At 61.3% G+C, this 22,526-nt stretch overlaps 1 protein-coding gene across 1 annotated transcript in view; it reads right to left on the bottom strand.

The window, feature by feature from the left end:
- Window positions 1-22,526, bottom strand: part of LOC113933662 (mitotic spindle assembly checkpoint protein MAD1) — an 85,581-nt gene that overhangs the window by 13,281 nt on the left and 49,774 nt on the right. Inside the window, exon 10 of the mRNA XM_035722598.1 lies at window positions 12,388-12,476. Coding sequence (XP_035578491.1) covers window positions 12,455-12,476 — 22 coding nt within the window. The 3' untranslated portion in view covers window positions 12,388-12,454. The remainder of the gene's footprint in view (window positions 1-12,387; window positions 12,477-22,526) is intronic.

Here is a 22,526-nt window from a genome sequence, read left to right as displayed (position 1 = left end):
CATTTAAATGTCACGGGTGATTCTGATTCTATACGCTTACGGAGCCAGGTGACGACTCGGGAGGTCACACCACGGAGGCCACACGGCAGAGGAGCCAGCAAGGTCTCCAGCCCCCAGAGGGCGCTGACCATGGCTCTGCCCACACTCTGCCCTACACTCTGCCCACCCCACACCTGCACGCACACAGCCTGTGAGAACTACTGTTCTCTTACAACAAAGCACGGGCCAGCCGTCCAGCTTGTCAGAAGCCTTAGTCTTTAAACAGCACGGTCCACGGCCCAGGAGCTAGACTCGCCCGCCCGAAGCCACTCTCCTAGACCTGCCCTTTTGCCTGCAGCTGCCCTGTGCCAGGCTGGCACCTCCAGGAAACCCAGCGATGTCTGCCAACGAGCCCAGACTTCCCTCGGGACCCCGGACAGAATGGGCTCTCTCCTAGGGGAGAGGGGGCTTGGTCTCAGAGACAGAAGCCAGACGGCTACAGTCCAGATGACGAGGGCGGCTCCCACACATCCCGGGCCGAGCTGGAGAGGCGTCAGCGGAAGGCCTGTGCCCACCCACGAGGTCTCGAGGTGCCCGCCCCGTGGGTCTCACCAACACCGGTCAGGAGACGACCAGAAGACCCAGAAACTGCTGCTCAAGAAGCAGCGAGCAGAAGCCGGCAGCCAGCTCAGCTCCAGCGCTGAGCCCTCGCGCTCTCACCCCCCTTCCCTCACCCTCCCTAAGTGGCCACAGAACTTACAGGCCTGGTAGCAGCACTCCCGCTGGGGAGGCCACAGAGGAGGCTCGGAGGACTGCCCGGGAGGAAGGCTGCCAGTGCCGCGGGCACCACCTCACGTCCAAACACGGGCATTGCAGGCAGGTGCCAGTGCCCTTCGGGCCCAGACGGCGGGAAGGCCCAGGGTCCCTCCACTCAGCCGTGACAGTCACAGGGGTTCCCGGGTTCTCTCTCTGCTGCTAGAGGAGCCAAGCAAGAAGGGAAGGGGTCTGAGCAGCAAAGTGAGGCGCAGCCAAGCGGCTGGCCGGGAGCCACCAGGCTGACCCCGCGCAATAGGAGGGCAGCTGTCCCACGCGGACATCCCGCTCCGCCCCAACTGCCTCGAGGGCCCCGTCCTAACGCCCCCTCCGGTGACAGAGCACTGGGTCGCGGCCACGGCTCCACCCACATGGCACAGCTGAGGGAAGAAGGCAGGCCCGTGTTAGCATGCACGTGCCGGACACGAGACCGTCCTGAGCGGACAGCCGGCCGGGTGCCGTGCTCGGTGCGTGCATGAGCCCCACCGCTTTAGGAAGTAGCCACTGTCATGACCCCGCTTGGGATAGAAAGAAAATGAAGCCTGTGCAGAAAGCCCTGACCCATGAGGGCCGAGACTCAGGTCCTACCTCCCCCGTCGTCAAGCTGGCTTGGGCACCAAGGCTCCCCGACCCTAGCGGACACACATCCAGCTAGGGTCAGCCCGCGGGTGACTGTGGGGATGGTCGGGGACAGAAGCAAGACACAGAAACCACAGGCAGGGTCCCCAGAGCCAGAAGCCCCTCAGCTGCACACGCAGGACTCGGCACCCGACTACAGTCTGTGGGCCAGGGGCTGGAGGAGACTCCAGCCAAGGTCTTCCTGGGACAGAAGTGAGGGGCTCATGCAGCAGGCCGGGCAGGCAGCCACCCTCAGCCCTCACGTATGCTGTTCTTAGGTAATTGTTTTTGTTGTTTTTCACAGTTCTGGCCAGATCTGACTCAAAAACTACTTGCCCCTAGAAACGATCCCTATCCGCCTCGTGGCCGGGAACCAACTATGTCTCTCTCCAAACAACACCTTTTTCCTTCTCAGAGCCTCTACATCAGCACGAGAACAGGTGCGCCTGGACACACGCGTACAGATGCGTACACACTCCCCCCGGCCCCGCCCCCCATCGTGTTCTCTTGCTCAAGGCCGGCGCTCGTGGAGTCTCATGTAGCCCAGGGTAAAGCACGTGGTGCTTTGCAGAGCCGTGATCTCGGTGATGACACCCACCTGCACAGAAGGACACCACGGGTCACAGCTGCACCGAGGACACCAGCCACAAACCTGGAGCAGGAAGAGCCTTCCCAGCTGCCATGAAACAGATTATAAAACCCACCACTCAGTATAAAACAAAGCAGCAACGCGTACTCTCCCATGGATGGTGCGTGAATGGCTGTAAGCTGTCCACCTGCCGCAATGGGAGGCAGAGCAGACTGCACTGAGGATTGGCAACACCACCGCCAAGATGGGGTGCCGGCAGCCAGGGGACCAACGCCAGGCCAGTTGTGGGCAGGCCAGGGGCCGACTCATCCCCCTCCATGGCTGCGGCATCTGGACAACAGGCCGTGGATTCGGAGAGGGTGGGGTCAATGAGGGAATGGCAGGAAGTGGAAGCCCCAGTCCATGCTCCTGCATCACCAGTGAGTGAGGCCCCATCTGCCCCCTATTCCCGGCAAGAACAAGGACGGGGGACTGCCAGGGGGTATCCCGCCGACCCCCCAGGCCTCGCCAGGCGGGGATGAGGACATGAGAACCCACGGAGACACCGCGGCTCAGGGAACTGACGGCGTGTCGTAGGGAGAGAGGAAAAGACACTTATTTTTCACTCAAAAAACATATGCTGGGCACGGGTCCTGTGCTCACAGCCCCTGCGCTCGCGTGCACTTTACACTCCGACAAAGAAATGCACCATAAACACATCAAGCAGTCCCTCGACGCATCAGATCGGGGCCCGGAAGAGCCCGGAAACAAGACCCGGAGGCAGGGGAGGGGTGGCAGCCGGGGGGACAGCCTCTCCCACAGGAGGAGGTGAGGGTGGACACACGCAGACGCCGTCATGAAGACCAGAAGCAGCAGACCTCTGGCAGGGAGCACAGCTGGAATGTTCTAGAACAGAGAGGAGCCACGCGGCCTCCCGACACAGGTGAGAAGCGTGAGGAAAGGGAGGCCCGGGGCACAGGGAGGGGTGACACGACAGTGACAAGGGCAGGTGAGAGCGGCAAGGCCCCGAGGGCAGCAACAGAGCACGGCCCTTCTGGAGAGTGACGCAGAACGCCCCAGAAGGTCCCGTACCCCCGCGGCCGCCCGAGGGGCGGTCTGACACCCATCTCAAGAGGCCCCTCTGCAGACAGACCCCACGGGGCAGGGAGTGCTGCTGGGGCCATCCTCACAGCGAGGCGGCGGTGATGCAGCTAGTGCCCGCAGGGCCACCACTTACATTCTGGGTGCGCTCTGCAGGCAGAACCAAGATAACCACCTGTCGTGAGGGCCACGGACAGACGAACGTGTGAGACCTGCGCGCTCCAGGCCGTTCTGGCCAGAACCACAGCGGTGGCCCCAACCACCAGACACGGTCCCCGCGCCAGGGACAAGTTAAACTGTTCCAGAACCTGGACTGGATCGCCCGACGGAAGAACCAAGCGGCACCCGAAGATCTTGGAGGATAAGAGGTTCATTTAACGCCGGCGGGCTCGGAGGAGAGTGGTCTCCAAAAGTCTGAGCCCCGAGCACAAAGGCGGCAATGTATGCGCTTGTACTTCCGCATACTTGGCACTTCTGGCGCGTGCGTGAAGCGGGGCGGGGAGAAGGACCCGGATTGGTGCGAGCCGGAAGCAGGGCAGGGAGAAGAACCGGAAGAGCCCCAGGGCAAGGCCTGGGACTCGCGCTGGCTCCGGCGGCCATCTCAGGACACAGATTTTCCTTATCAAAACTAGCAAGCGCATGACTCAGACACACTGACATGACACACAATCTAACGGGAAGCCTCCCTGAGGTGGGAGTCAGTCGAAGCCACAGAGAAATTCAAATTCAGCCAAGACCTGAGCACGGTGCCGGGGCCAGCGGGGACAGCGGTGGGGACAGCGCGTCCTGCTGCTGGAGGAGGCCCGTGCGGCAGAGGCGGTGGAAACGGGCGGTGGGGGTCAGCAGGGGCCAGACGCCAAGGGAGGGCTATATGGATGGATGGCAAAGGCAGAGAGAGTGGGAAATGCTGCCGCGAATCCTCGTCAGCTGAAGGAAATGGTGGCCAGTGGCGGGAGAGCCTTGGGTTCACAAACACGGGGGGCGTAAGGAGCTCCGCGGAGGGCAAGAGGGGAGCACACACTGCCAGTCATGGCGGCCGACAGAGGGGCCCCCGCCCTGGGCCGCACACGCAGACTTGAGGCACGGCAGCTGGACACCGTGCAGCGCCCACGAGCGCGGCGCCCAGTCTGACTCCTGGCCCGTGGAACCCTTGCCGAGCCAGGGGCAGCCCGTGCTGGAACGAAGCACAATCGTGAATGCACAGGGTCTGGAGCTCAGGCTGCTCCCAGTGCAGCTGGGGGAGGGACCAGGGCGTGGGGGCCACGGGAGAAGGGCAGCCAGCATCAGAAGGCGCTGGGGGCTTCGCACAGAATGGCGTCCTTCCAACTGCAGCCCGGCCAGCCCGAAGCGTCCCCTTGGCCCCCTCCCCCACACAGGTGGAAATGGGAGCAGACGCAGGGGCACGGCCCAGTAAGAGGGGAGCCAGACCACACCCTGAAGGCTGACGGGGGCTGGACGTGGCCAGACCCAGAGCGACCATCCACAGCACAGAGGAAGGGCCCTGTGGAACGGAACACCCAGAAGGTCATGAGTTCTTATGCGCCAGGACTGTCATCATCGCAACAGGATGACAGGGTTGCCGGTGACGCTGGGAGCACACGGTAACAGCACCGGCCATGTACTGACCGCGGTCTCATCGGCGAGGACCCGAAATAGGGACTTAGGTATATTATCTCAGCTAATGCTCATACCGACCCCACAAGGTGCCAAACCATCTACTGCACCTACTACAGTCCCCATGTAACAGACGACAGAGACCCTCAAGAACTGGTCCCTGTGGCAGGTGGCAGAGCTGAACCTTGGACACTGGACTAAGGCCACACAGCCACATACAGAAGCCATTAACCAAACTTAATGTTACATTACACACGCAGTTCTTCATCCACACTGGCCACAGTTCAAGGGCTCAATGGCTACACATGGCCAGGGCCTATGGGACTCAACCGCACAGATGGAGGACAGCACTGCAGGAAGTCCTGCCAGATGGCTGCCCTAAGCCATACAAAGGGCCCGTCTACACCAGAGAGATGGCACGGTCTACCTGACACAGACGGCTGACCCAAGCCAGACAGATGGCCCGCTACCCCACATGGTGCGGTCTACACCAGACAGATGGCGCGGTCTACCTGACACAGACGGCTGACCCAAGCCAGACAGATGGCCCGCTACCCCACATGGTGCGGTCTACACCAGACAGATGGCACGGTCTACGGGACACAGACGGCTGACCCAAGCCAGACGGATGGTCCGCTACCCCACATGGTGCGGTCTACACCAGACAGATGGCGCGGTCTACGGGACACAGACGGCTGACCCAAGCCAGACGGATGGTCCGCTACCCCACATGGTGCGGTCTACACCAGACAGATGGCGCGGTCTACCTGACACAGACAGCTGACCCAAGCCAGACGGAGGGCCCGCTACCCCACACGGTGCAGTCTACACCAGACAGACAGTGCGGTCTGACACAGACGGCTGACCCAAGCCAGACGGAGGGCCCGCTACCCCACATGGTGCTGTCTACACCAGACAGAAGGCGCAGTCTACGCCAGACAGATGGCCCACCTACCCTAGACTGATGGTGTCTGCCCAGACCGACAGCATGGTCTACAGCAGAAAACTGGGCTCTGACCTCTGCACAGAAGTAAGCAACTGAGCAAGATGGCCACAAGCACTAACTCCCTCACAGATTCCCAAGGGCCCCAGGAGACAGTCAGCACAAGAACAAATGTCACTGTGACTAATTCGCAGGCTCCAGAAAGGTTGGAGCTTCCCCAAGATCTCATTACTCCCTCCAATAAAGGGGGTAAGGGGCAGGGACAAAGCGCCAAGTGTGAGCCCCTGACACTGCACCTCACCCACTGGGCAACCCCCATCCCCAGAGAGACAGCGACATGGGTCTCGCTGCCCCCACGGCCAAGACAGCATGCTCACAGCATGCTCACAGCACGACTCTGGGCCTCATGCCATGTGAGCAGCGTGACCAGGAGAAGCTGATGGAGCTTGGCCCGGCCTGGGGAAGGGGTGCTGGTCTGTGGAGTCACCGAGCTCACAGCCACATGCCTGTGTCTCTGGAACAGAAGCCCCATCACGGACTGCCACCAAGAAATGCATGAAGACAAGCCCTCAGACACAGGCTGGCTCAACACCTCCCACCGGAGCCCGCTCACACTGAGCAGCCCCGGGAGCTGGCCAGACTGGCAGGGCCCCGGTCCACGTTGCTGAAAAGCCCTGGGACCCGCTCCTGCAGACAATAACAGCTAAGACCAGCGTGAGACCTGGAAAGGAGGACACAGCTGTGGGTGATCAGCCAGGTGATCATGGAGCCCCCGGGAGCCCACGAAATTGGGAGCCCGGCACAGGGTGGACGGAGCACAGATGCACGAGGCGAAGCCGGGCCCGCCTCGTGAGAGGAAGCGCTCCAGCCAGCCCAGCAGGTGGCACCCGGAGCCCAGCTGGCGGCCCTGTGACTGGCCCGGCACAGACGCCCGCCCCACAAGGCTCACCCGGTCAGCAGTCCATCACTGTGCCTCTGCAGTCGGTGCTTCGTTCCTTCCTTCAGCCAACACACACATGCTGAGCAGCCTCTCACCCGCGTCCTCCACCGTCCTGGCGCTTGGGCGCGAGAGCAGGGGCACGCGAGGAACACAGCAGGCACACGCCAGGGCCACCTCGCTGACCAGCATGTATCAGAGCAGAAGCCCCAAGCAGAGAGCTCAGGCCTCGTGGGACAGATGCTGAAGTTCTGAGTGGGAGCGCCAACAGGAGTCGAGCTGGCTCCAGGCCATGCGGGACCTTGGCACTGCTCGGGCGCCCACAGGCCCAGGACTGAGTCCGCAGGAGACACCGTGAGCGCCTACGTCTCTGACCGTCCACAACCTCTCCAACCTCTCTCTGGCTTCATGGGCTCCTCAACACACCATGTCCGAAGTAATTTCCCGGTCGCCCTCCATCGACACACAGAGAAGATCATGCCATTGCTCATGCTCTCACGGTTGTCCCCCACCCCACCAACCCCCGGCTTGTTCTCCCACCTGACATCACTGTCCTGCACACCAACCCCACAGTCCAGCCCCTTCCAGGCCTTCTCTGGCCACACACAGGAGATGCTCACACCACCGTGCCCTCAACTATCCCAGAGGCCGCTCCTGCCCTGTTCCCTCGCCAGGCACGGGTACCCGATGCTGACAGAGCCTCCTTCCTTAGCGCTCAACGGTGCCAGGACAGTTATCACCATCTTCATCCTGACAAGCCAGGCAGAGGCTGATTCTTCTGTCCAAGGACATACGACGACCCGGTGGCGGGCCAGCCTGAGCTAGAGCCAGAGACCTGCCGGCGCTCCAAGCACAGCGTGAGCTCCACCCCGATGCACAGAGAACAGGTCCTCGGTCATCATGAATCTTCTGTGGCCATCACTGGCCTTGCTGGCCTCAGGACAGCTTGAGAGCACCGTAACTCACACAGACACGGTGACAAAGGTGACAAGGCCTAATCATACTCCAGACGGTTTGGGAGGACGGCCTAAATGCTGCGGACAAACAGCAGGAAAAGAGCCACATGAAGACTTATGACCGGTACACTGATCCTAACTCCCCCTCGGGGATGACAGAGAACCCATCAACCAGCCAGCTGCCGGGAAGACGCACAGCCAAGGGCACCACCTCTCGGAGACGGGGATGGGCGGCATGGGCGAGGACTGCCCTCCCACCACTCATTCAAGTCCCCTTCGCCAAGCAGCGGCCTCCTCCAAAGGCCGCCCAGGGGCCCCAGGCATCCCTAGTCACGGCCCAGGACGCTCGCCACGGCGGCAGCAAGGGAAGACCCGCGGGCAGTCCATGGCCAGACTGGGACCTCAGGCATGTCAGGGCTCGTGACCCCCGACCCCGGAGACCAAGGGCTCTTGTGAGGAAGCTCTCACCCAGAAGAGGCAAATGCGAGCTTCAGCCTGAAGCGGAGCTGGGATGCGCTTCTGGGTGCAGCCCGGAGCCCCGGGGACTCATCCGCCCGAAGCCACGGGCCCACCAGCAGCAGCGTGCAGAGCAGCGGGTGCGGGGCCGGTTCTCGAGGGCCAGGGGCAGCCAGAGATGCCAAGAGCTCCCCCGGACCTGCTTTTCTCCCCACTCACCTATACGGCAGGTTCTCCCTTAAGTCCTCACCAAGGACGGCGGGCCAGCCCTGCGCCGCACGGAGGGCCCACGAGCCACGTCTCCACCGCAGCAGAGAAACGAGCGAGAAGCGGCCCCTCTGCAGCCACGTAAAGCACTTGGCAGGGGTGCGGGCTCCACACTCAGGTAAGCCACATGGCGCTGCCACAGCTGCCTCCCAGGGACTCAGGCGTCTCTGCCGCGCGGGAGACAGGGCCACACCCGCCGCGGGCTTTCGGAGGAGACCCTGTGTGCGAGGCGCTGAGCACGGAGACATTCCTGCCGCCACGGCCACCGTCGCCATGCGTACGGGAGGGGAACCCGCACCCCAGAGCCTGGCTCCGCTCTATCACGCACTCTCCAGCGTGAGGCCTCGTTTCTGGCAAAGCACAGCAACCCCGGATGGCGCAGCCCCACAAGGTGCTGCCCCTCATCTCCTGCTTCTCGTTCAAGACGCCCTCAGAGCACGTCGCAGTCTGACAGACGCCCGCCTGCCAGGGTCCGGGCCTCGAAGGAGTGCAGCCTCCCGTCCACGGCCTGGCTCCAGAAGCCGGCTGCGAGCAGCGAGCAGGATGCGGATGGAGTGCTGGGCCCTGGGGACCGTGCAACGCTCACCGAGGCCCGGCGAGGACCAAGGCGGCACACGGGGACAGAGGACGCACCCAGATGCTCCACAGTCACCACATCCCCAGCACGCATCCGGGGGGCGGAAGCGTATCAGCCTCCAGGCTCCGAGAACGAAAACCGAATCCATGGCCACAATGACAAAAGACAAAGGTCCCTGGCTGTAATCAAGCTCCTGTCTGAACACGCTGCCGAACCCGCCGCAGCAGCGGCCGAGGAAGCCCTGGAGTGTCCAAGCACGACCGTGCAAGGGACGAGGCAGGCAGCCTGGCCTGAGGGCTCCCAACACCCCCGTGGGGGAAAGGACGCCCCACGGCCGCCCCGCGCTGCCAAAGAGACCTGCGCCCACCTCCTGGCCCCACAGCACAGATGGTTCTCGGAAAGACCCCCTCCTGCCACCAGCGTCTCCGGGGCGCTACCGACCATGGGGCACAGAATCACATCTCGCTGCACCCTCAGAACGATCCTCATGACAGACACGAGCCCCACTCCGACCGGGGGAAATCAGAGCTCGGAACTCAGGTAAGTGTGCACAAAGCTAACACGGAGGTTCATCCCCACCCTCTGAAAGAAGAACACACCTCCACCCCCCTGCTACCTGGAAGGCTCCGGAAGGTTCCCACCTGACAGCCCCCGCCACCACTGGCCTTGTAGCCTCCAGAAGTTTCTGGGCACAAACATCTAGAAAGGTACAAATCCCACTCGGGCGGATGGCAGTGTGGAACCAGGGGCACCAGCAGCGAGGCGTGGGGACGCTCAGCTCCGCTCCAGGGGGCGGCCGGCCAGTAGCTCAAGTCTGCTCTCTCCCCTCACCTTCCCCAAGGCGAGGCACAGCACAGATCCTTCCCTGAATGAGCTAGAGTGCCTGAGCGGAGGCCACCACGGAAGGACCCGGCAAGGGACAGACCAGAAGAATGCCTGGAGACCAAACCCATGAGACCTACTCTCCCGCCTTGGGCCACGGCTTCGGGGCGCTGGGTTCCCTGCTCTGTGTGAGCGGGAGCGCCCTCCTTGTGCCAGGGCCTGCCCGGACCCCTCGTGCTCGCCCTCTAGCCAACTGCTTCTTCCCAGCTGCCCTCAATTCCTGCTCACCCGCCTGTGAAGATGTGCAGGAATGAAGGCGGCTCCTGGCCCTCCACACAGAAGGCCATGGCTAACGGCCACATCACTTTCCGGCCCACGGGACCCGCAGCTGCCCAACAGCTGGCCAGTGTGAAGGACGCCGGACACGCAAGCCCTCTCCGTGCTGGTCAGGAAGGGCCTCGCGTCACAGGGTCCCTGCCACCTCCTCAGGGGCTGCCCAGCCATCTGTCCCACGTGAGCACAGCAGGAGCTGCCTGGTCTCCCTTCTCACCTGAGCCCTCCGGCCCTCTGAACCCAAGCTCTCCTCTGCAGGATGGGGTGACGGCTCCGGCCCCTCCCCCGGGGCCACGCTGCGCTGCGAAAGGCCAGTCGCCCCAGTGGAGGCATGTGGGCCAGCGCACTTCACCTCCTGCACAAGAGCCGCGGCACACAGCTTGCCCTCGGGGGTGCCAGAGCCGCACCCTCGCTCCCAGAGGGGCCCCAAGGGTCCAGAGAGATGGGACAGGGTGCCACCGCAGGGGGCTGCTGCTGCCAGAACAGAGATGGGAAGGTCGGCTCCGCGCACAGGCGCTAGCCAGAGGGCTGCTGGGGCCCTGCGGACGGAGCCGCTCTCGCCGCCGCCCCCCCGCACACAGAAGCCGGCCTCCCGCCCCCTCACGGTTTGGCCTGAGAAAAACGAAGGCAAGTTTCCTTCCCTCTAACGGTTCGTTCTGCTTCAAATGCAAAGTAAAGTGAAGAAGATCGTCTGGAAAAATGTAAAAGCTTTAATTTCAAATCACTTTTAATACCCGTTTCATCTGACAGTAGCTTTGAAAGCAGAAGACAATTTTATCGTCTGAGGTTTTTGAGCTAAATTGATGTGATTATGTCCAACATAACCAGATGCTTCTAAAAGCCCATTTTCAAAGTGACATCAAGCCCCAAAATAAGAAATCCCTCCCTCTGGCTACTAATGAGTCCTTAAGACACTATGTCCGCAGAAGGCAGAGGCCGGCTGCTCACAGAGCCCCTCAGCTGTGCGCCCCTCGGGGAGCCCAGCGGGAAGCGGGCCGGCCGCAGCCTCAGGGCAAGCCCATCCTGCCTGGAGCTGCCCCTGGCCAACGAGGCTGGTCGGGGGTCTGCCGGCAGTGGGGTCCCAGGAAAGGCTTCCTTGTTCCAAAGAGGAGACTCAAGAAAAAGGCCTCTGCTCTGGCCTGCGGATGTGTCGCCCACAGCCTGGGCAGCCACCTACTCGGCCCTGGAGAAAGGAGGCAGACCACCCGGGAGAGCCCAGGAGCAGCCTAAAGGAGAAGCACTTGCTCTCTGTTCCCTTTCCTGGCAACGGGCTCCTAAGACCCCTGGGGTTTCTGAGGTGAGAGGCGCAATGTGTGACTCCTAACAAGCCCCTGTCACCCACCGTCCTTTTGAGCTAAAGAGGCAACTGCAGGCAGGGCCGGAGCAATAAACCACCTCCAGGTCAACGCCCCCGTGGGTGTGGGGGACTGGGGGGAGCCTGAGCTCTTCCCCCAGCAGCTAACAACTTAATCAACCATGGAAACTCCCTAAAATGCCCCAGAGCAGGGCTCAGACAGCTTCCGAGTCGCGGAACACACCTAGGTGCTGCGAGCGGGGGTGCACCCGGGGGGACAGGGAAGCTCTCACCCCCAGCCCTCCCACCAGGCATCTCCTCCATCTGGCTGCTCTGATTGCAACCCTGGCCGTAAACCGGTGATTGCACATAAAGCATTTTCCTGAACTGTGAGTCATTCTAGCAAATCTGCAAACGCGTGTGGGGTGTGGAGGGACAACCAGGGCCAAAGCACAGGGAGCCTGGGGAGCCAGGACTTCACGACCGAGGTGTGGAATGGGGGCAGCTTGTGGGACCAAGCGCTTCCCCTGTGCGGTCGTGTCAGGAATGAGCGAGACGAGAGAGCACCGCTGATCTCACGGGGTTGGGAGGAAAGACCTAACACCGAGCGGGCAAGAAGGCACACAGCTGCTGGCCTCCGGGCCTCCCGCCAGGGAAGGGGACTCCTCCCTCAGTGTGCAGCCCAGGCGAGGTCTTCCCGATCTCTGTTCCTCTGTGGGGACCTTCCTGAGTACACGGACATGCACACGCTGCCCCCTGGGTGCTGGGTTCCACACCATCAGGGGTCACTGGTAGCCCACGCCACAGCAAAGACAGGGTTCCCCAATCCAGGCCCATGTCCTCCTCGTGGCCCCCAAGCACCAGGAAGGCAGAGGTGGCCTGGCACGTGGCAGGGATGACCGCACCATGGCCGCCTCGGCAGTCACTGTCACGGGGCTGAAAGCTGGGGGCACCCTGCACCCTCCAGACTGACCTCTCCCGCTCACTCAGGCCGAGGCCCAGGGACAGTGAAGCGGAGCTGCTCCTGAGCCACGCCCAGGGGACACACATGCTCTGGGCTCCTTTCCAAAGCAGACGCATCCCGCACACACCCGGGCCGCCAGGCCTACCTGCTGGTGACGGTTGTTGTTCCGGTCCTGCAAGGCCACCTCTCGCTGCTGCAGGTCAACAATGAACCTAGAAAGGTCTTCCGGGGGTCCTGTGGGATCAAGAACACATGTCAGTGGCAGCCACTCCCTGGGGGGGACCTCATTCTGCACCCGGACGGCCGCCAAGACCACGCCAGCCACCCATGAGTCACAGACCCGGGACGGGTCGCATCCCCCGCGCCGCGCACGCACTGCGACCTGGTTCGAACCGAGCCCGCCCCTGGCTACGTGGTTATCAAGTACATATGTTTACTTGACACAAATTTGTTTCAGCTGTAAGAACAGGTCAACAGCTAGCCGCCGGTGTCGGCCCGCAGGGAAGGGGAAGTGAGATAGAGGGTACCCATCTCCCTGGAGCCAGCAATGGGAAAAGAAGCCACAGCAGACACCCCCACGGACGCTGCTCTGTTGTGTTCACACCCCTCCACACTGCCCACCTCGGCTCGCGTCCCTGCTGCCACTGTCATCACCTCACAGAGGAGGAAACAGAGGCTCCAGGTGTCCACAGGCAGATCACGATGCACCCCCTGAGCAGCGCTGACCTCGTCTGACCCCCTGGAACCCGACACTGGGATGCAGCAGAACATGCGCCAACAACACCCGCGACAGACTACGACACCCGGGGCAGCGGCACGGGCCCCACACAGCGCATGGCATGCAAGCTAAGGGGCTCCCAGGCCTGCAGGCGGCAGCCGAGCTCGAGGCCTAGGGACCAAGCACAGGGCCACACGGGGCCGCGTGTGGGAGGCGCCACAGCCTCCTCCATCACTGAAGGAGCCATGGGGGCCGTGACAAAGCTACACCCTCAAGACACGTCCTCGGTGGAATGAGAGTCTGTCGCAAAGCCACCAGGAGTGGCTACGGTCACCACAGGGTCCGAAGGCCCTCTCCCCGGCCTCCAACGGCACCACAGTGCCCGGCTTCCAGGAGCACCCGCCACAGGACCAGGCCCCAGGGGCTCCGCCTCCTGCAGCCTTGCCTCCGGACACAGACAGGTCACCGCAGTGCCCCCCGAGCTCTGCGCGAGTTCACCCTGTGCTCGCAGTGCTCTTCCTCAAGAGGTTCTCAGGACAATCCGCACTCCCTGGAAGAGGGAACGTCCCATCATGCCCCCAGGCCACTCCCCCATCCTGCCTGCCCAACTCTGCATTCGCCACAGGGTCTCTGTGTGTCCGTCGTCACTGAACAGGAGCTCCCAGCACCTGTGACTCGTCCGCAGTCCATCTGAAATCCGCACGCCACCAATCTCACACACCTGGGCCTCTACAGTCCACACCCTTCCCGTAGGTGCTCCCCGCAGGTGCTCCCCCTCGCAGATGCACTCACAAACACCCCTCCCGGCCACCTGAGCCACAGCTCCTCACTGGGCCTACAGGAACACTGGGCACAGGAAGGTTTCTCCCCGCGCTCCTCCCCAGACCAGATGAGCATCTCTAAGGACCCTGTGCAAGACTGAAATCCAGCAACAGAAGGGCTTGAGCCAGCTTGAATGCCAGGGTCCCATTCTTCCTGAGCTTCCTCAAGCTTCCCAACCTCGGGGAGTTAAACATATGGGCATAAAAACAAGAAATCTTTTCAAGCCAAGAAGTATTTTTTTCTGAAACATTCTAGAGATCCTCAAGTTGTTGTTCTTCTGTGTTACTCAAAGGGGTACCCAAAACGGTTACTAAGTCCGTGGGACCAGTCTAATGAAAACAAATCACCAGACAGCCAGCACATCCACATCTGCCCTGCCCCGGACCTCGCTTCGTTGGGGAGGCAGGTGGGGTGCCCGCCCAGCTGCATCTGCTCGGGGCGCCGAGCGGAGGGAAGGGCCCATGGAGAGGACCCATCAGCAGGTGGCCACTAAGTCTCTCGGGGTTCTCAGGGACCGAGGCGGCAGCTGTCACCGAGGGCAGGGTGACCTGCAGGTTCCCTCCAAGTAGAAGCCTCCAGAAATCCGGAGGCCAATCGGCAGAGTCAGGAGCACGCAACGCCAATTCGGAAACAAGCTTCGTGCCCTGAGGTCCAAATTAGCCCCCAAAAGCTAGCAGTCAGACGCAGTGCACAGGCAGACTCACTTTCCACCCAGACCTCTCCAATCTCCTCTGAAGTGAAGTAATTTGAAATGGGAACAATTTCATAATGAGGGAAAATTGGAACGTTTCAAATCAGGAGCAAAGCAAACTTAATACGCACTGTGAGACACTCCATCCCACGGACGGCGGGGCACCCGCACCCCCTGGGACCCCCACCCAGGCCAGTGCACGTGAGGCCGCGCCCGCACACGCACGTGCACGCTCAGGGCCGTGCCCAGGACTCGGACCTGGCCGTCCGCTCCTTCAGCGTGAACGCTCAGACAGAAGCCGTCAGGAACACAAGCGCGCTGCGACTTCCGGGCGGCCGTCGCGGGGCCTGGCTCCACATTCGGATTGAGCCGAGCAGCAAACCAACGTCCCACCCCTCCCCCAGAGAGAGCCCCGGCCACGCAAACACGGTCCACTCGCCTGAGGGGCGGGACGTCGGCAGCCCAGGTCCCAGAGTTCGTGCTGCCCCCCTCCCAGAGCGGCCGAGAGGGCGGGGCGTCCCCCGCACAAACCACAGCGCACAGCCCCACGGATCGGGCTGACACGCCTCGGCAGGCCCTCCAGCGGGCTGGTCCTTGGCCACGGTCCCAGCTCCCGAATCCCAGGTGCCACCATTCAGATGAGCCACCCCCTCCGCGCAGAGCAGGGACGTGGGCTGCAGGGCCTGCCTCCCCCACGTGCCCAATTCCAGAAGAGGAGACTGCGTGGCACGGCGCCCACGCCCGCCCCGCCTCAGCCGGCCCGCAGCTGCCGCGGGCGCAGCACCACGGCACAGCCCTGCCCTCGGTGGCCTGCGGCGCCCAACACCTGCGGCCCTGACCGGCCACTCCCGCCAGCACTAGGGCTCCGCTTCCCCCGAACAGCTCGAAGCACAGAAAACCAGCGGGCCACACTCGGGGCTCTCCCACCCCCCAGCTCATTGTCCCCTCAGAGACGGAGAAAAGGTGGGGACATCTTTCAAGGAAGAGACGGCGCGGGTTCGGTCACCATCCAGACGAGCCGGCCTCGCCAGCTCGACGGGGCTCCTCCGGCTTTATTTCCAAACCCCGGGGACCCGGGCCTGCCGCAGCGCGGCCGCCCGACCCCCGGGCACACTCCCCAAGCGCACGCAGGCACAGGAGGGGACGGGAGCCTTTGCAGCCGGTGTGTAAGCTGCACGAGCCGACCCCCGTAGCTCGACAGGGGCAACAAGGGCAGGTGACAGAGACCGCGGTTGTGCGTCTCCGTATAACGAGGGCTCCAAGTCCAGCTCGAAGTAAGTAATCAGTACGTTAAACCACCTGGGATTCTGCACACACCCTCAGTTCCGTGGGGCTGATCAAAAAGAAAACACATTCTGTTGGGGACGGACGTGTTTGAGAATTTAGTTAGAAAGAGCACATTTAGGGCAATGGTTCTGGAATGTTCTGTGTAAGAAAAAGGAGAGAGAGGTGGGTGGTGCAGGGTGTGGACCTCCAAAGCCAGGAGAAGGGGCACCTGGGTGGGTCAAGTCGGTTAAGTGCCCAACTCTTGATTTCGGCTCAGGTCATGCTCTCAGCTGCAGAGTCTGCTTGAGAGTCTCTCCCCCCCCGCCCCTGCTCCCGCCCACATGGGTGTGCTCACGGCGCACTCTCTCTCTCTCTCTCTCTCAAATACATCTTTAAAAAAATAAACAAATAAAGCCAGAAAAGGGGAGAGGCCAGGAGGAAGGGGTCCTAGCTATGCACAGTGACCTATCAGGAAGCAGCAGTTTTATGTGAAAACAGGCCCTAAGGATGGCACATGGGCAGTAATCAGATCTGAAGGACTCAAACGTTAACCAGGTCCCCCGGGGGCGCGGGCTGAGGTGCATCAGGGAGGCGTCTGGGGGCAGCAGAGACAGCAGCGTGCGTGACTCGCACGTCCCGAGGTCCCCGCCAATCAGCTCCTCAGGGAGGAAAGCCAGGACAGCTTCCTGGTCTGGTGTGGTAGCTCCCGTGGCCTGGCTGTCCTGCCCCCACTGCCCCAAGGAGGCCCTGGCCACCAGACAAGCTAAGACAAGTAACCAAGAGGGGAGTCCGCACCCGCCAAAGGGCAACTGCTCTTCCAGGAACGCATCTCAAGGAAGCAACCACGTGGGGCGCCAGGTGGCTCAGTCAGCGAAGCGTCTGCCTTCGGCTCAGGTCATGATCCCAGGGTCCTGGGATTGAGCCCATCATCGGGCTCCCTGCTCCACAGGAAATCTGCTTCTCCCTCTCCCTCTGTCCTTCCCCTGCTTTGTGCGTGCTCTCTCTCTCAAATAAATAAAATCTTAAAAAAAAAAAAAAACAGGAAACAACCACATGTGGCTAATATGTGCAAATAGGTATTTGTGTCTCTGCTTTCGACTCTTCGATATATACCCAGAAGCAGAACTGACAGATCATCCCACTCTCAGTGTTCCGAGGAACAGCGCCACTGTTGTTAATGTTGGAAAAAAAAAAAAAAAAAAAGCTCAATAACAGAAAATAAGTAGGTTCTCACAGCCCAACATGGGTACTATCTACCCAGGACACCTGAGGCTGAGCACAAGAGAGTGAGCAGGTGGGTGCCACAGCAGCAAAAGGCACGGGGAGAACACGGGGCCACACGCAGTGGACAGGGCAACAGGACACATGTGGTGCCATCACAGGGCGGGGTAGTCTAGAATGGGAAGAGCGGCCCATGTCATCAGCAGTCACTCGGGTCCACCCACCGTCACCTCTCGGTCCGCAGAATCGAAACCCCTCCAGGTGGGCCCAGGATCCGTAAACCAATTCCCCAGTGTTTCTTAGGCACAACTCAGAACCACTGGTCATTTACAGAAAAAGCGGGGCAACCTAAGCGGTAAGACAGTCCTACAGACGCTGTAGGACAAGTCACCAAACAGGTTATACCATCAAGAAAACCACCCACTGTACACTTGACAAAGAAAACATTCTCTGAGGTTCTCTGTCAATTTAATGGATAAACATTAGATTCCAGAATTTGATCCAAATGTAAAAGAATCCCAGAAAACAAGGCCATGAATTCCCACGACCCTGGCTTTGTGCCGTCACACGGCCAGCAGCCAGGCCCCTGTGCCGTCATCCACACTCAGGCTTTCGTACCCCGGGGCACACACATGATGCCACGAGAACAGGAGGGGGCGGTGACGGGAGCAGTATTTTGAAATGCCAACATATGTGGGTCTGCTGACAACAAAAATACACACACTAAGAAAAGCAAAAGCAGAAAGGCAGATTGACTAGACTAATAATGCACCCGTGTGGGACAGCAGGGAACACGTGTGGGAAGAAGCCAGATCCCCGTCACGGTGACAGAGCCCTGTTATTGTTCACCTTCCAAAGTTTCTTAACACTTCTTGTGAGAACATCTGTCAAGTTTTTCTTAAACTCCTTTTGAGCGGTGGAACCTGGGAGCCACAGTGACCAGCGCTGACCTGGTGAGACCGCACCTCTGGCAGGATGGCTCAGGGCAGCCTGTGGGCTAAGCCCAAGGGCCCTCCGCCCTCCCAGCCTGGTGGCCGCAGGAACACCACCATGGGGTCCTAGGACCCACGCTCTCACGCTGGCGTCCGGCCTGCCCGCGAAGGCTGGGCTAGGCGTGGGAGGCCACTCAGGCCTCCCCGGCTTCATGGCAGAGGTCAGGGCCCCCGGGCTGGCTCTGCACAGCGCGTGGGGGCCCGGAGAGATGACCCGCCGTTCTGGAGGCCCAGGCCCCTCTCCCCTGTGGCCAGGCCGATGGCAGCAAAGGAGGCAGATGCCTGCGTGTGTGCACAGTGTCATACGTCACGTCTGTGTGCATTTCCCCACCCGCGCTCTCCCGACTTACGCAGGTCTGGGGACTGAGAACAGAGGAGAGAAGACAAGGGCCCCCCGGAAGGCAGGGCCGAGATGCCTGGTGTGCCTCTGGGAAAGGGGGGTGCAGGCGGCACTGCGGGGGGCACAGGTGACGCACACACCAGGCAAGGAGGCCCGCAAGAAGGGGACGCGGGACCCCCTGGCCTACAGGCAGCACCCCAGCCCTTCCTCCAGAAGCACCCCCTCTTCCGCCCAAAGGGCCAGGTGAGTCTGGCAGGTAGTCAGGGAAAGAGCTCGAGGGCCACATCCCCAAAACCGCACCAACAACTTCACAAGTCCAGGCTCAAAGAAAACATGCCAACGGCACAGGCGTGTATTTACAGAGCATGCTATGAAAAGATTCACTGCAAATGGAGGCCCGGGGTGGGGGGGGTCGGGGGGCACCTCCAGGTCAGAGCCGAGACCAGTGGTGGCAATTAAAGGGATCTGTAACTTCTGATAAGAAGTGTGTTACGTGCCGGAGTACGAACAAAAACTAGCAACAGCCCCATGCAGCGTGCTAACTGTGTGCAAAGAGCCACTGGAAAAGCCCAGCTGGAGAGAAGCAGTGAGGCTGACAGTAAACGGGGCTCGCCCGCGTGTGTTCAACAGGGGAAGGGCATCTGGAAGAGGCAGCGGCAGGAGGCCCGGCGGGAGGCGGCCTGGGGTCCAGCCACCCGTGGTGAGTGCCCAGTGTGAACACGGGCAGCAGGTGGGGGAGCTGGGCCATCAGGAGGGATCACCAAACACCGCAGGCTTCGCCGGCATCAGATCAGAGAGCAGAGGCCACAGCATGTCGGACTGTGGGACTGTGGGACTGGCAGGGCGCACGTTTGCTCTTCAGAAACCTCCTGGCCTGCTGTGCAGAGACGTTTACCAGGGGTGCTCTGGGCCTAGCTCGGCGCTCTCGGCGAGCAGGACGCGCAGCCCAGAAGCAGCACGGGAGCATCAATCCACCCCCAAACTTCCACTTCACACACGACGAGGTGGAAGGCCTTCAGAGGGCCTCTGATTCCTCGACTCGGAGATGACAGGAGTGACAGTTCCCAGCTGCTGCTAAAACCCTGGCTTCACCGCGAAGACTTTTAACTCTGACTGTGGGCTTTCAAGGGGGAAACGTCTTTTTGTTCGATCTGCAGCTGAATTTTGACTCCGACTCAGTTGCGTGCGGCCCAGCGAGGGCCGGGGGGGGGGGTCACCCTGCGGGGTGACGCTCAAGGAAAGACAGTCCAGCCGGCAGCAGCTATTCCGAGGCTCATACGAACAGGTGCCGGGGCTCCTGCCGAAGCCCAAAGGGCCGGTTCCGTGAGATCCAGAGGACTCCAATTTCTCTGATGAAGCTCAAGCTCGCTTCCAGGGAGCCATTCTCCCCAAGAACAAAGCCCACGGGGCCCAGGCTCCCGGGAGTGGCTTCGGCCAGGCAGGGGGACCTACAACAAGGGGACAAACCCCCCTGAAGAAAGTATGCAGAATCAGGACTGGAAAACGCTACACAGCAACACCTGGCTTAAACCCAAAACGAGGACAGACATTCACGACTGCAAGCCACAGGGCCAATGGGATGTCCGTTAAATCAGGTTTTTCTTGATGACGGGGCACAGCTATGGGGGGAGGTAGGGCTGGGGTCAGGTAGGATGTCACCAAGCACTGAGTTAAGACAAAGCCTGGTATCTCTCCCAGGACGGGGAAAGCAGCTACTGTTTTCCTCAAGAAAAGGATGAATTCCCTGTGACACGGACGTGGCCCAGGTTCTGGTGGGGTCACCCTCAGGGGCCGCTCCTGCCGTACCCAGCCCTGCAGCTACGGAGCTGGAGATCAGACACTCCAGAGAAAGGGACCGCGGTTGGTCCCAAGGCCACAGGCACCCAGGAAGGCCACCTGCCCCTCTCCCCATGTGATATGATGGCCACGTGGCAGACAGCGGCCATCCATACATCTTCTAAAGCTGCCTGTTTTCCCAGAGAAACAGAGAACAAGTGGTCCTTTCCCCACACCCACAGGCCCACAGGGCAGCCCACGACCCAGCTGCCGCTGCGCCCCCAAGCAATCAACGACGGTCGCACACGGAAACACAGTCACACTGCCTGACAAAGTACTGTCCCTAGGCAACCCACCCTCAGGCCCCCCTGCCCAAGGGGCACGCCCTGGAGGGGTCTGCACGTCCCGCCCCCCCCGCCCGCCGCGGCCTCAGCCCCCCCCCCCACTGCCTCTGCACAGTATTCTTGCTCCCCGTCCCCACATCCGCCGCACCCGTGCTCTCCCACCCCTCCAGGCCAGAGCTGGCTGCAAACCTCTGCACCGACAACCCTCGGCCTTCCCCGTCCTCCCAGGACAGCCCGCTCCTTCTCCAGCTCCCTCGTTGGCCTCTTCCTGCTGGATGCCTCTCGCACCCCCCTTAACCCACCTCGTGTTCCCCACCCCTCACCCCGGGCCGGACCCCCAACAAGAGACCATGGGTCCTGAGTTCCAGGGTTGCCCACCTGCCTCCTGGACGGCTCCTGGCTGGAGAGCACCTTCCTGGCTCTCCCCACCCCGTTCCTCTCTGGTTTCTCCATCCTGCCAGCCACCATGACAAGCCCCGGGGTCCCGGGGGCCTTTCTCTAGGTCACTTTCACACAGCCGCTGTGGCTTCAGCACAGCCCCAGACACAGCCGCCCATCCCGGCTCTACTGCGACCACCCCGGGGGGGCCTCCTGGCTGGTCCCCTGCATCTCGTACTTGCCTCCAAGCATCAACTTGCAAGCCGGCAACCACAGCAAGCACTTTAAAATCTAAGTGAGGTCCCACACCTCGTGTCCAGCTATGCAGCGCATTCCCATGACGCCAGGGTGATGCCAAAGTTGCCACCAGAGATCAGGAAGCCGGCACGGCCCAGCATCCCACGTGCTGGAGCAGAAGGCGAGCGCTAGGCCACCTTCCGTATGAAAGCAACAAGACATAATCAAGCACGGCTGAGCTGGTTTACAGATGCATAAAAAATGTCTAGAAGGACGAACAAGACAAAAACAGTGGCTTCCTGCCGGACAGGATGAAAACTGGGAAACTTTATACTATTCCGAAAACAATCGTGAAGCTTAGTGCTGTAGACTTACTAGTCATGGCCGTTTATAACGAAACCACTGCGGGCCGTCCACCAACGGTGTTCGGCGATGGGTACCAGGAAGACTGACCTGCATGCCAAGCACGGCCGACACATGCCAACAGGAGGCTCCCCACATAAAACCACCAAGACCATCACTGACCCCACACAGTGGTGGCGGGCTAAAGCGAGGAGACTGGGCCTCACACACGGGCCTCGCAAACACGGTAACTGGCACGAATGCACAAGCCCGCCCCCTTCTAAGCTGCAGACTTCTTCAAAGGTGGGTCTCCTAATTTGAGTTCCACCTTACATTCGTCATCCACAATTTTGGCTTTGTTTCCTCAACACGGATGCCTGCAACCTTCCTAAATCTTCCGACGCCCCCCACCCCCGTTGATCTCTCCATCAGTCGCTGTGTTCAGCAGCCATGTGCTACCAGTTCTCCTGGGAGGCTTTCCAAATGTTCAACGGTGTTTTCACGGAATCACGGCTTCCCTCACACATTTATACGTCATCAGCCCCCACGACACTGAACGAAGGAATCAGCGGTGTATGCACCGGCGGAGACAGGAGCATCTCGGGCCCAGCAAGCACCCCACGGGGGCCAGGCTCACAGAGGCCAACAAGTTCCAGAAGGACGGCCACAAAGCACAGGGGCAGCGGCGCAGGCTCCAACGGGGCTCCCTCCGGGCTTTGGAGTAACCGCTGTTCTTTGTGACTCGAGGGTGGAGACACAGGGGACCACACGTGTTCCTTAAAGACATGCTTTTCCATGTATAAAACATTTCAAACATTTACAAAATGAAAACGAGCCCGTGTCTCAAGCACCCGCTGTGTTTCAGAGACAGACGGAGGCCATACAGCAGCTCGGCGGGTGGTGGCAGGAAGGGAAGGGATGAGGGGCGGGGGCGGGGGGGCAACGTTGAGGAGGCCAGGGCCCGCCGGAAGAGGCCGTGGCTTGCCGGTGGCACACGTGCCCACAGGTCCCTCCACAGGAACGAGCCTGTGGCTGGAATTCCGGCAGCTGCAGTCCGACTTCCCCTCCGTGGGGCCTGCAGCAGGAGACTCGGTCAGTGAGGTCAGGACTGTCGGGGGGTCGAAAGGCCCCTCCTTAAGGGACTTCGGCAGGACTAC

Source organism: Zalophus californianus, chromosome 10 (assembly GCF_009762305.2).
Source record: "Zalophus californianus isolate mZalCal1 chromosome 10, mZalCal1.pri.v2, whole genome shotgun sequence".
NCBI lineage: Eukaryota > Metazoa > Chordata > Mammalia > Carnivora > Otariidae > Zalophus > Zalophus californianus.
Note: the sequence above shows the minus strand (reverse complement) of the source record. Positions and strands in the feature narration are given on the sequence as shown.